Genomic DNA, 12,875 nt, shown 5'->3' on the forward strand with positions numbered 1-12,875 from the left:
GCTGAAGGAGTTGAAAAAGAAGCCAAGGGTAACAACAAAAGACCTGCAGATATCTCTTGAACTTGCTAAGGTCTCTGTTCATGTGCCCACTATAATAAAAACACTGAACAAGAATGGTGTTCGTGAAAGGACAGCATGGAGGAAACCACTGCTCTCCAAAAAAACTCAATCGCTGCACATTTCAGGTTTGCGAAAGACCACCTGGATGTTTTACAATGTTCTGTGGACAGATGAGACAGAAGTTGAACTTTTTGGCAGAAGTATACATTGCTATGTTTGGAGGAAAATGGGCACTGCACACCAACACCAAAACCTCATCCCAACTGTGAAGCATGGTGGAAGGAGCATCATGGTTTGGGGCAGCTTTGCTGCCTCAGGGCCTGGACAGTTTGCAATTGTTGAGGGAACAATAAATTCAAAATTGTATCAAGACATTTTACAGAAGAATGGCAGGGTAGCAGTCCGACACCTGAAGCTTAAGAGAAGTTGAATAATGCAAAAAGACACTGATCCGAAAGACAAAAGTAAAGCAATTACAGAATGATTTAAAAAAAGTGGAAAATTCGTGCTTTGGAGTGGCTGGGTCAAAGTCCTGATCTTAATCCTATAGAAATGTTATGGAAGGACCTGAAGCAAACAATTCATGCAAGGAAGCCCAGCAATATTACAGAGTTGAAGCAATTTTGTAAGGAGGAATGGCCTCAAATTCCTCCAAGCTGATGTGCAGGGCTGATCAACAGTTACCGGAAATATTAGGGTCAAGTTATTGCTATACAAGGGGGGGGGGGGTCACACCAGTTACTGAAAGCAAAGGTTCACATTTTTTTCCAACCAATACAAGTAATATTGGATCAATTTTCTCAACAATAAATGAACAAGTATAATTTTTTTTGTGCTATTTATTTAACTGGGTTCTCTTTATCTAGTTTTAGGACAAGTGAAGATCTAATCACATTTTAGGTAATATTTATTCAGAAATAGAGAAAATCCTACAGGATTCACAAACTTTCTAGCACTACTATAGTAGGAATAGAACTGTCTTTATGGTTTAACACTAAATGTAATTTTTCCTTTTTTCTGGTTTTTCATCTCAAAACTAAGAACTGAGATAGATTAAATAACAGTATGTTAAGGTTCAATGGAATGGCAACAAAGTAAAATAAATAAAGAGAGCATCATACAAATTCATTCTTTTATATATCAGCAATGAAACCAAATATAAAGCAACATATCGCCTCATATAGGGTATAATATCTTCTGGGTAAGTGGGCCGGTGAGCTGGTTACTATCGCCGCAAAGTGGCCATTCCCCAAATGGGAGACTAAACTGTATTATGTGAAGTTCGTCATGGGAATTCAATCCTTATCAATTGTTAATGACCTCTCCTCCTGATATAAAAGAGGTAATGCCCATTTTTAAGTCCTAAATACTGTCTCCATCGTTGCAATTTAATACCACAATAACTTGCACCAACACAGGAAGAATATTGCTCGAACAATGAAGAGGGATTTCTGTAAAATAAAAAACTGGACTTTGTAACAGTTGGATTGGAAGTAGCAAGACTGAAACCACAGTCAAAACAGTTGAGTCTTTATAAATGTGTTTCAGGAATAGTAATGAGGGAAGAGGAATTTTTTCACAAAAAGAGCTCCAAAAACCAGGACAAGTTTCCGAGCAACAGTGGGATGAGGGGAAGAGGAAAGACGTAAATCGATAGCAATATGAACACTTAGCTGGAGAATCAGATCACATTGGTATTCTTGAAGATAAGGAGTGTCTGTGTAACTAGAATTTGGTGGGGAATATTAGCAGGTAGCTGGCAGTCGAAGATCTGTGCATTTCTCCATTAAGGATACACCCCAACCACTTAATTCTCTTCTACAGATATCTAACCTTTATTGAACTCTGCTCAACAATGTATTCTGTTGATTAAATCCTGATCCATTACTAACAACATTAAAATCCAACATATGGGCAACACACTAGCATTGCAGTTAGCATAACACTATTACATCGCTAGTGATCAGCAAGTGGGGTTCAATTCTCACTGTAAGGAGTTCATACATTCTCCCCATGACCATGTGAGTTCCCTCCCACATTCTAACGATGCATAGGTTATGGATAATAAGTTTTGGGCATACGATATTGGCACTAGAAGCATGGAGACACTTGCAGGCTACCCCAGTACATATTCAGATTGTGTTGGCCATTGAAGCAAATGAGATATTTCACTGTTTTGACAGACATGTGATAAAATAATCTTTAAATCTTTAATCTCTTCCGTTTTGCACAACCCCTTGAGATACGAACAGACTAACATACGTTATACCTTCTTTTTCAACAAGACAAGGTTCGAACTATCTCCATGATTTTCTATTTTACTTACCGTGACAGACGAGGACGTAGTTGCTATCTGTATAACCTTGGACAAGAGGTTCTTTGGCTCAGGGAACTGGGTGAGAGCTCTCATTGCAATGGAGTGATCAGTCATGGTACCCTGTACTGCTCTGTCAAAATATGAAGTACAGATCAGTTTCAACCCTGACCCACATAAATGGCATGCACTAGGGAAGAAGCACACGATCACATGCCATTTCTACAGTGCTGAATAGTTTACGTACACAATTCATTCAAACACTCATTGTATTCTAGAGCAAGATTGTACAATGATGGCAAAGTGTTTACTTTTTGAAATCATGGCAGCAGGTCTGATGACATAATCATATTGCTACAGGAGCTTGTTCCTCACTCTCATGACTCTGACTGAATAAGTTTCCCCTTATGTTCCCCTTGAATTTTTCACCTTTCATCCTTAACCCATGACCTCAAGTTGTAGACCCGCCCAACCTCAGTGGAAAAAGCCTGTTTGCATTTACCCAGTAAACTCCCCTCATGATTTTGTGCATCTATCAAATCTCCTCTCAATCTCTATGTTCCAAGGAATTAAGTCCTAACCTATTCAATCTTTCCTTAGAACTCAACTTCTCCAGTCCAGGCAACATTCTTGTAAATTTTCTCTGCACTCTTTCAACCATATTTACATCTTTCCTGTAGGAAGGTGACCAAAACTGCACACAATACTCCAAATTAGTCATCATTAACTTCAATATAACATCCTGGCTCCTGTACCCCAATGTGCCAAGTTTTCTTTACGACTCTACCTACCTGTGACTCCACTTTCAACGAATTATGGACCTGAATTCCCAGATGCCTTTGTTCTACAGCATGCCTCAGTGTCCTGTGTCAGACCTACCCTGGCAGCCCTACTGAAGTGCAACACCTCACACTTGTCTGCATTAAACTCCATCTGCCATTTTTCCAGCTGGTCCAGACCTAATAGACTTCCTCGCTGTCCACTACACCCCCAATCTTGGTGTCATCCATAAATTTGTTGGTTGAAGTTGAAGGCAGAATATACAATTAATTGCAGGATTCTTAGCAATGTGGAGTACACATGCGCAATTGATAGGGTTGTTAAGAAGGTTACTACGTTGCCCTTCATTAGTCAGGGGACTGAGTTCAAGAGCCAAGCGGCAATGTTGCAGCTCTATAAAACCCTGATTAAACCACACTTAGAATATTGATTTTGGCTCTGGTGTCTTCATTACAGGAAGGACACTGAAGCTTTAGAGAGGGGGCACAGGAGATTTACAGAATGCTGACTGGATTAGACTGCATATCTATTAAAGGTAGGTTGAGCAAGCTAGGGCTTTTCTCTTTGGAGCAAAGGAGAAAGAGAGGTTACTTGATAGATGTATGCAAGCGCAAATTTCAATGTCATTCAACATACACGTGAATACAGCCAAACAAAACAGCATTCCTCCGGAGCCAAGGTGCAAAACACAGTCCCACACAGCACAAGGCACATATCATTACAATAGCAGTAAAACATACAGTCACAATAAATAAATAATATAGCCCAAGTCCGAGTATCATGGCCTAAAGATTGATGGTGCATGGGGTATAGTCCTGGAGCCACGTTTCTGCATGAACAAGCACACAGTAGTTCATCACGCACTAGTGCAGCAGCAGACAAACGCATTTCAACTTGTCTTCCACTGAGCAACCTCTGGAAGGCAGCAGTGATGGGAGAGGTCAGTTCCCAACCCAGCCGCACCATACAATAACTGATGTCACGCAGCTCCCCCACTGTCAAGTCTTGCTAATGATCCCGTGAACTAGACTTTCAGGATTCTACATTACCAATGTCCAACAGGGTCTTGCTGAGGAGTTATATACAGAATAAAAAGGGTTAAAACCTGACTGACTGGTTTGCCGTTTGACCAGTTGCGCTGTGAGAAGAATGTTGCAAGATAACTAAGGGACAAAGGAGTGCTTGTTGCATGAGACAGCTGCTTTGTGTAACCACTAATCAAGGATGTCTGGCAATGATCAGAGTACTACGTGATAACGAATGTTTAAAAAGCAGTGCTTGGGGCTCACTCTGTACATCAACTGAACGGCACAAGCTTGCTAATAAGCAGTATGTAATTTTAGTAAACTGTGTTTGACAATTATTCCCTTGGTTTGAACCTAAAGTCCTCTGGTAGAGATTGCGATCACAAGAAAAACACCTGAGACAATTACTTGCACAGTTTATTGGAACATGCATCACCTCTGACATCTTCCTCTTTGGCTGGATGTAGTAGGCAACACAGTACGGAACAAGTCCAGCGCTATCACTATCGAGCAAATCATTAATGGGCAAGACTTGCAGTACTTGATGCTCTTAATATCCAGCAGTGTCTTGCAAATATAAAAAAGTCATAAAGGATGAAAAATTACACCTTTATTTGGACTCAGAGAAGCCTCTGTGACTGAGCATGCCACCATCTTACCAGATGTTAAAAGGCATAGATCAGAGACTTCTTCCCTGGTCAGAAATGGCTAATACAAGGCGGCATAAGTTTAAAGTGATTGCAGGGAAGTATGGGGTGGAGTGATTGTCAGAGGTAGTTTTTTTTAAAAACAGAGTGGTAAATGCACGAAGCAACCTGCCAGGTTGGTGATAGAGGTAGATACATTAAGGGCATTTAAGATACTCTTTGATGGGCATATAAATGACAGAAAAATAGAGGGCCATATAGGAAGGAACGGTTAGACTGATCTCAAGAATATGTTAAATGGTTGGCACAACATCATGGGCCAAATGGCCTGTACTGTGCTGTGTGTAAAAAATGCTTTCTTCGAAGTCAGATTTACTGTCCAAAAAGAGAAAGGATAGGAGGTAGTATGCATGATGAATAGCACACAAGTCCATGGTTTATATCTGCTGCTTCAGATAAATATGCAATTTCAGACCAAGCTTGAAAAGTTTTTCAATATTCCCATCCCAAATAGAGAGGGGGAAAAAAAAATCACATCACCATAATATGGAAGATTCAGGTCACTCAAAATCAACTTCCATAGCTGTCTTAAAATATTGTTTCCAGCTCCAATGCTCTACAATGTCTTAGACCCTAATTGTGGTAATTACTTGTGAACTAAGTTGAGAAGGGTAGCTCCTCAGCTAGCTCTAAATGACTGGCTTGAATGGAGTTCCACAGACCTCGAAGCCCCACTTGCAGGGCCTCGTCCCGCCTCCCTTGGCAGAAGGAAAGTCTTTGAATAATGTAACCAGGTCTGGGTCAGAAGCTGGAGTTTTTGAGGGAAGGGTCACCTCTTCTGATGCTGGTCTTGGGTTCCTCCTGTTCCGATGCCTCTGATGATGCATCCTCTTCCTCTTTTGCCCCCAGCTTACTACCCGAGACTGAAGGCCAGTCCTCTTGCGCAAAAAGAAGGAATGCACCTTCTTGTGGCCGGTCATTCCACTGCTGTCACTAAATGTATTAATTGATGTTCCCTGCACTTCAAGTTACTACATTCTTTAAAATAACTGCAATGTACTAAAGTCAAGAAAGGACTGAAATAAAAGCACCATCTTACATCTATCATTGTATTTGGCTGTTTTTCTTTTAATTCATTCTTTATCATGTAGCAAGACCAACAACTGTTGCTTACCCACAACTTCCCTCAAAAAGATGTTGTTGAGCTCAGTGCTTGAACCACCACTGTCCTTCTAGTTAAGGTATTTGCCAGCAGTGCTATGTGATGAGCAAATCAAGCTGAGATGGGGTCCAGAGTCGACCCCCCCACCCCGTGAACTATGCTGCTAATGAAAGACAGAGGAGGGAGGCATCCCGTGCAGGAGAGAGAGAGGGGGAGAAAGAGAGGGGGGGGAAGAGAGAAAGAGGGAGAGAGGGAGGGAGGGAGAGGGAGGGAGGGAGAGGGAGAGAGGGGGAGGGGGAGGGGGAGGGGGAGGGGGAGGGGGAGAGGGAGAGGGAGAGGGAGAGGGAGGGGGAGGGGGAGAGGGAGGGGGAGAGGGAGAGGGAGGGGGAGAGGGAGAGGGAGGGGGAGAGGGAGGGGGAGGGGGAGAGGGAGGGGGAGAGGGAGAGGGAGAGGGAGGGAGAGAGAGAGAGAGAGAGAAAAAGAATGAGAATTTAATATTATGGCTCCTTGGCTGATTGTTTACCTTTGCTCCAAGGACACTTTTGCCTGCTTGTAAGATTCTTGCAGAGACAGCAAGGCAGAGCCAGTTTGATGGACAGCCGGTGTCCAGCAAGTGAGATAAAAGGCAGGTCTGCAAAGTGTTACGGTGAAGCAACTCTGAGGGGCCGAAGGGTACAAAGTCGCCCCCTCCATTTTGAGAATCGCAAGATCGCTATTATTTCAGGTCTGAGACCCAGGAAATGAGCGAGATACACATCATGAGGGAGAGAGACGCAGAATACACAACCAGGTGGAATGTGTCCTGACATCTGCGGAACGGAACCACTGACTACTGCTGTTGTCTCTTGGGAGAAGGAATTGTGTATTGAGTACTGTACTATTCATTGAAACCCCTCAGGGGACAACCAGAGTGGTCTGATTGAGGGATTGCTTCATCCCAACCTGATTGACATCTGAGACCCCGTGAGTAAGGATAAAAGAGGGTCTGGGGAACAACCCCTTTAGACGCACCAGGAGAAATGCTAGAAATCCTGTGACAGCGCTTTATAGTGAAAGCCGGTGGGGGCTCGTGTGCGTCCTCCCTTGCCTGGGTGGCGAGCTCACCACGGAAGAACGGTTTAGCTAAAGGAGAGGTCACACTTGAACGGCCACGACAACGAGACACCTGACGGATCGAAATCATAAAGGAAAGCCAGCAAGTTTTTCTCCTAATCCCTCTCTCTCTCTCTCTCCAACAATTGCAACATAGCGGTCCCCAACGGCTGCAGCCTGCATGAACTGAGTGAACTTTATATTTCCATCGGACAATACATTATCCCCTAGACAACGATAGAGCTTATTTCTTATTGATTATTATTATACCCGCACTTTTAGATTTAGTATTGACGACGTATATTATCTGTATATTTGCATTGATATTATTTTTGTGTATTTTTACTAATAAATACTGTTAAAAAAAGTATCATCAGACTTCAACGGACGTCTCTATCTTTGCTGGTAAGTCGCCCAGTTACGGGGTTCGTAACAAAAGACACAGACAGACACACCATGGGACACTGAAAGAGCGTTGTGCACTGACGTGAAGGTGGGGGTTTGGAGGATCGATTCGGGGGAATCAATCAGTGGCTCACAGTGTGTGAAGGTGCAACCGGTGGGGACTTGTTGGTGTGTCCACCCTTGCCTGGGTGACAGGTCTACCACTGAAGAACGGTCGTACGGGGTCACAGTCAGTGACCATAACAGGACAGGAAGATAACGGAAGGTTCGACAGCAACGGCATCACCCCTCGCTCTCTCTCTTTCCAACGTTACACCAGAACTACCTCGACCTAAACTGAACTGAACTCTTCACCATCGAAAGACTATCCATTTGCCCCTAGACTTTGAAAGAGCTTGGTTTTGATTCCTATTTCCACACTTCTGTATATATCATTGCTAACCTGTTTCATATATTTGCATTTTATAATACTGTATTACTTAGTTTACTAATAAACACTATTAGTCATAGTAATACCAGACTCCAACGTGATTTCCATTTCTGCTGGTTCAGTAACCCGGTCACAGGGTACATGACAAATAGTATCATAGTTTAAATAGTGTGCTGCTGGATTTAGATCCAGCAACAATGAAAAATGCCAACATACTTTCTAGTTAGGATGGCATGCTTCTTTGGCAGGAACCTACAGGTGATGGTCTTGCCTTGAAAGTTGTTGTTCTTGATGATAGGGAACAGGAGTACAGTTGGAAAAAACGAGGAAAGTAATTGCAGGACATTTTACAGGTGGCACACACTGCAGCCATTGTATGTCAGTGTGGATAAAATATTTAGTGTGGTTGATGGGGTGCTAAGCAAGACACACATTTTGTCCCAATGATATGGATCTACACTCATCCAGACAAGTTGTCAGTTCTCAATAACACTCGTGACTTGTACCTTGCAAGCAGTGGTGAAGCTTTGGGATGCAAGGAACTGAGTAACTCACTGCAGGCCACCCAGCCTTCAATTTACACTTCTATCCGCACTATTTATGTGGTTGTTCCAGTTGAGTTCTTGGTCAATAGTGATCCCCTCCCCCCCACAGGATGTTGATAGTGTAGGACTCAGCACTGCAAATCCTATTGAATCTCAAGGCTGAGTTATTAGATTCCTCTCAATAGAGGTCATTGCCTATCACTTCTGTGGTAATTTTACCTATATATATCAACTAATATACGAGTTTACTTATCCTTGTACCTTTTCAGTCTAGGTTATATCCTCATGTCTACAGAATTCATCACAGTCCAACTCAAAGGAAAGGTCACTACCAATGAACCAATTCTGATAAAGATGACTTCCATTCCTCTGAGTAACTTCAGCAGCTGGATAAGTCAAGGTTATTGTTAATATCAATTGTCACCTTTGTGGATTCTTCCTCCTGACTAATTCAACTACTGGAAGATAAGCATCTAAATAAGGCAGCAAATTCCGTTGAGGAGCATGGAATCAGAGAACCTACTATAAATTGATCAACCATATCAGTTTTAAAACATCAATCACAATCTTGCTAGAGGCTCTTTAGCAAGATAACCACTTTAATACAAAAACAGATAAAAAGAAGCATCTTTATTACCTTGGAAAAGGCTTGTCCAAAGATGCTTTATCCGTAATAGAAAGGAAATCTGTACAGTCCATTATCTCTTCTTCCACCAACTCATCCATTTCTTCATTTTCCTCCACCAGACTCATCCGTGGTTGCCCATCAGCAAACTTTGCAGCCAATTGCTGGTACTCCTGAGCTTGAAAGAGCTGGTTTTTCGGCCCAAGAAGACCCCATTGCTGTCAAACACAACCAACAAGTATACAGTCTGAAAAACATTGTCAACCTCTCTCCAGATCAGACAGTGGTGAACTGGTAAGAGTGGAATATCTTAGGACACCAGATTTATTCCGTCCACATTACCAGTGCTTCCTTGCTTGAGAACAGCTTTTTGGCACTGGTAAGGCTGATGAGCAAAGGTCAACCACAAGTGAAAAAAGCACAGATAACACCAGAGAAAAGCTCAACAAATGAATGTAAGAATGTTTAAGGCATAGACTTTTGCCTTTTTATTGTTAAAGCTATAAACAAACAGAAAAATCACAGTGCTCTTACCCTTTAATAAAGGGCCATATTGCACTCAGTTCTCACCATCATAGAGATAAAATTGCAGCAAGTTCTCAGAAGCTGCATCAAAACATCTCATTTTAACTCACAAGGAAACTCCTGAGGCTTGTCAGCTGAGATACCCTCAGGTCCCAGGAAAACATACTGATATATTACGTCTCTCAGCCCTAACTGTGAATTAATTGCATTCGATAAACAATTCAATCTTACCTTGAATATTCCACAAGCCACTGCTGCGGCATGTTTCTCTGCATCGATCTTCTTAGTACCGAAACCCTCTACCACCAGTTTTCTTGGCCAATATATATATAGGAGAGTTTTCTTTGTAAAGAAAGAGAAAGCCATACACTTAATAAAAAAAAACCGTATCATTTAGCTTACAAAAGATGACAACTACTTCCTAGCAAAATATTATAAAATAGGACCAGGTCAACAGTGTTAAGAACAAACACAGGCCCTGTCCTTATTCAAAGGAGGGAGGCCAAACTACAATATGTAAGAACTTGATAACGACTGGCTCAACAATACACTATATCAATCTACTCCTGCCTGTATACCACTCTGCCATCTCCTCTACTGGGTCTGTCCTGCCAGTGAAAAAGTGATGTGGGCATGCAGATATGATTGGCATGTTTTTTCAATTCCAAATTGTCTCTCAACTGAAGAGTCAATCATACCATTATATCTGGAGTACACACAATGGTCTGACTAGCTAAGGTCAGCATATTTCCTTCCAAGGACGCTTGTCAAATAGGTAAGTTTTTCTGACAATTTGGGCACCCGAGACAATTTGGGCAAATGCTGAAATCTGGAGAAACACTCAAAAAGCTGAACAAACTCAGCAGGCCAGGTAGTACCTATAGGGGGAAATGGGTAGTCAACATTTTAAGTCATCTGGACTGTCTAGATGAAGGATCTGGTTATTGACAACCCAGTAGTTTAATGGCTAACATGTCTGAAATAAAGTTTTTTTTTTCATTTTAATTCAATAATTTAAGTACCTTAAGTTTAATTCCATAGATAATTTATCTGCCTTATACTAAAATTCTTTTAATACTTGTCAGAGATTTTAGGGAGCTAGGTAGAAAGCTAAAGGAAGCTTGTTTCATCACTGAGTCCAGAAGCCCCGATGCGTCCCTAATTGTCGTGACCAGGAAGAAGAATGTGTGTGGACTATAGGACTCTGAACATGCATACTGTTCCCGACCAGTATATGGTTCCGAGGATCGAAGACGTGCTGGCCTGTCTGAGTAGTGTTAAGTGGTTCAGAGTGCTGGACTTGAGGAGTGGATATTACCAGATCCCCATGAATGAGGCTGACAAAGAGAAGACGGCATTTACCGATGTATGTCCACTAGGATTCTTCCAGTTTGATAGGATGCCCCAGGGCATATCGGGAGCCCCTGCAACTTTCCAGCATGTCATAGAGAAAACTGTGGGGGATATGAACCTGTTTGCGATACTGGTGTATCTGGATGACCTCATTGTGTTTGGGTCCATCTTGGAGGAACATGAAGCAAGGCTACTAAAGGTGCTGGGCTGCCTGAAAGCTGACAGGTTAAAACTTTCCCTGGACAAGTGCCAGTTCTGCAAGATGTCTGTCAACTATGTTGGGTACAGAGTCTCACGGGATGGAGTAGCTACAGATCCGTCTAAGCTAGATGCGGTGACCATATGGCCAAAGCCCCAGACTGTGAGTGCTTTGCGCTCGTTCCTTGGGTTCTGGGGCTACTATCAGAGGTTTGTGAAGGGCTATGCAAAAGTGAGTCACCCTTTAAATCAGCTTCTGTGTGGTTACCCTCCCTTAGGGAAAAAAGGGAGGAGGACAAACGGAGAGGAGGGTAAAGATAATCTTAGCCCTTTGGAGCCTTTTAGAGCGAGATGGGATGCGAAATGTAAAGAGGCCTTTCAGTCGCTGAAGGAGCTCTGACACAAGCACCTGTGCTGGCTTTTGCAGACTCTCAATTGTCGTATGTATTGCACACAGATGCCAGCAGAGAGCGCTTGGGGGGTGTCCTGTATCAGGACACAGGGCTGAGACCTGTTGTTTGTCAGCCGGAGTCTGTCACCCTCTGAGAAAATCTAACCCATGCAGAAGTTGGAGTTCCTGGCATTGAAATGGGCGGTGGTGGATAAGTTGAGTGACTACTTCTAAGGTGCCAAGTTTGTGGTGAGGCAGACAACAATCCCCTAACTTATATCCTGAACTTGGCAAAATTGGATGCCACAGGCCATCGGTGGTTGGCAGCATTGTCTGCCTATGATTTCAGCCTGAAGTACCAGCCGGGAAGTAAGGACATCGATGCTGATGCTTTGTCCCAACGTGCGCATGAAGGGCTGGACAGGGATGAAGAGTGGGAGAGCGTTCCTGCTCCAGGAATGAAAGCCATGAGCCAGTTTTCCATCGTGGTGAAGGCAGAGGGAAGGCAAGGACAGCATCGAGCAGTAGGTCAATTGGGAGCTTCTGATGGCGCAATTTCACAAGCGCACTGTAATCTGACTGCTCTGAAGAGAAATCAGTTGCCAGAATTGAGTCCTAGGGAAGTGGCAGCTGCTCAGCAAAATGACACAGGCATCCGTACCATTTCATCAGTGATGGAAAAGGGAGACATGGTTCAAATGGAGAGGACAAAACATGCTGTGGTGTATCAATTACTGAGAGAATGGCCCAGATTGGAATGGCAGCACCGAATCCTGTACCGGGTCACGTCACCTCAGACCAGCTTCTGTGTTCCCAGCTGGTTCTGCCTGAGAAGTATCAGAGGATTATGTTGAAGTCACTTTATGATGATTCTGACCATTTGGGGGTTGAAAAGATTTATGGATTACTCGGACATCAGTTCTACTGGCCCCGAATGAAGCCGGAGGTTAAAGAGTACTGCAAGTCGTGCATTCAATGAATACAGAGAAAGGTGCTGCCTACGAGGGCCGCTCCATTGTCCCACTTACAGAGTGCAGGGCCCCTTGACCTGGCGTGTATGGATTTCCTGTCAATAGAGGCAAAAGCCGGTAACATAGCGAATGTCTTGGTCGCTATGGATCACTACACCAGATATGTGCAATCTTTCCCTACCGAGGATCAGAGGACATGATGGTGGCCGAAGTGTTATGGGAGACGTATTTCATTTATTATAGCCTCTCCACATGGATACATAGTGATCAGGGAGGGGATTTCAAGAGTAGGGTCATACATGGGTTACTGAGTATGCTTGAAGTCGAGAATTCGAAGACTACACTTATCACC

The 12,875-nt window shown here is 43.1% G+C and overlaps 1 protein-coding gene across 1 annotated transcript in view; it reads right to left on the reverse strand.

Annotated features, from left to right (window-relative positions):
* Positions 1-12,875, reverse strand: part of dhx30 (DEAH (Asp-Glu-Ala-His) box helicase 30) — a 78,120-nt gene that overhangs the window by 48,623 nt on the left and 16,622 nt on the right. Inside the window, exons 3-5 of the mRNA XM_073049505.1 lie at positions 9,842-9,952; positions 9,098-9,303; positions 2,387-2,507 (exon numbers count right to left, since the gene is read on the reverse strand). Coding sequence (XP_072905606.1) covers positions 2,387-2,507; positions 9,098-9,303; positions 9,842-9,952 — 438 coding nt within the window. The remainder of the gene's footprint in view (positions 1-2,386; positions 2,508-9,097; positions 9,304-9,841; positions 9,953-12,875) is intronic.

This window comes from Hemitrygon akajei, chromosome 1, assembly GCF_048418815.1.
Source record: "Hemitrygon akajei chromosome 1, sHemAka1.3, whole genome shotgun sequence".
NCBI classification, from domain to species: Eukaryota; Metazoa; Chordata; class Chondrichthyes; order Myliobatiformes; family Dasyatidae; genus Hemitrygon; species Hemitrygon akajei.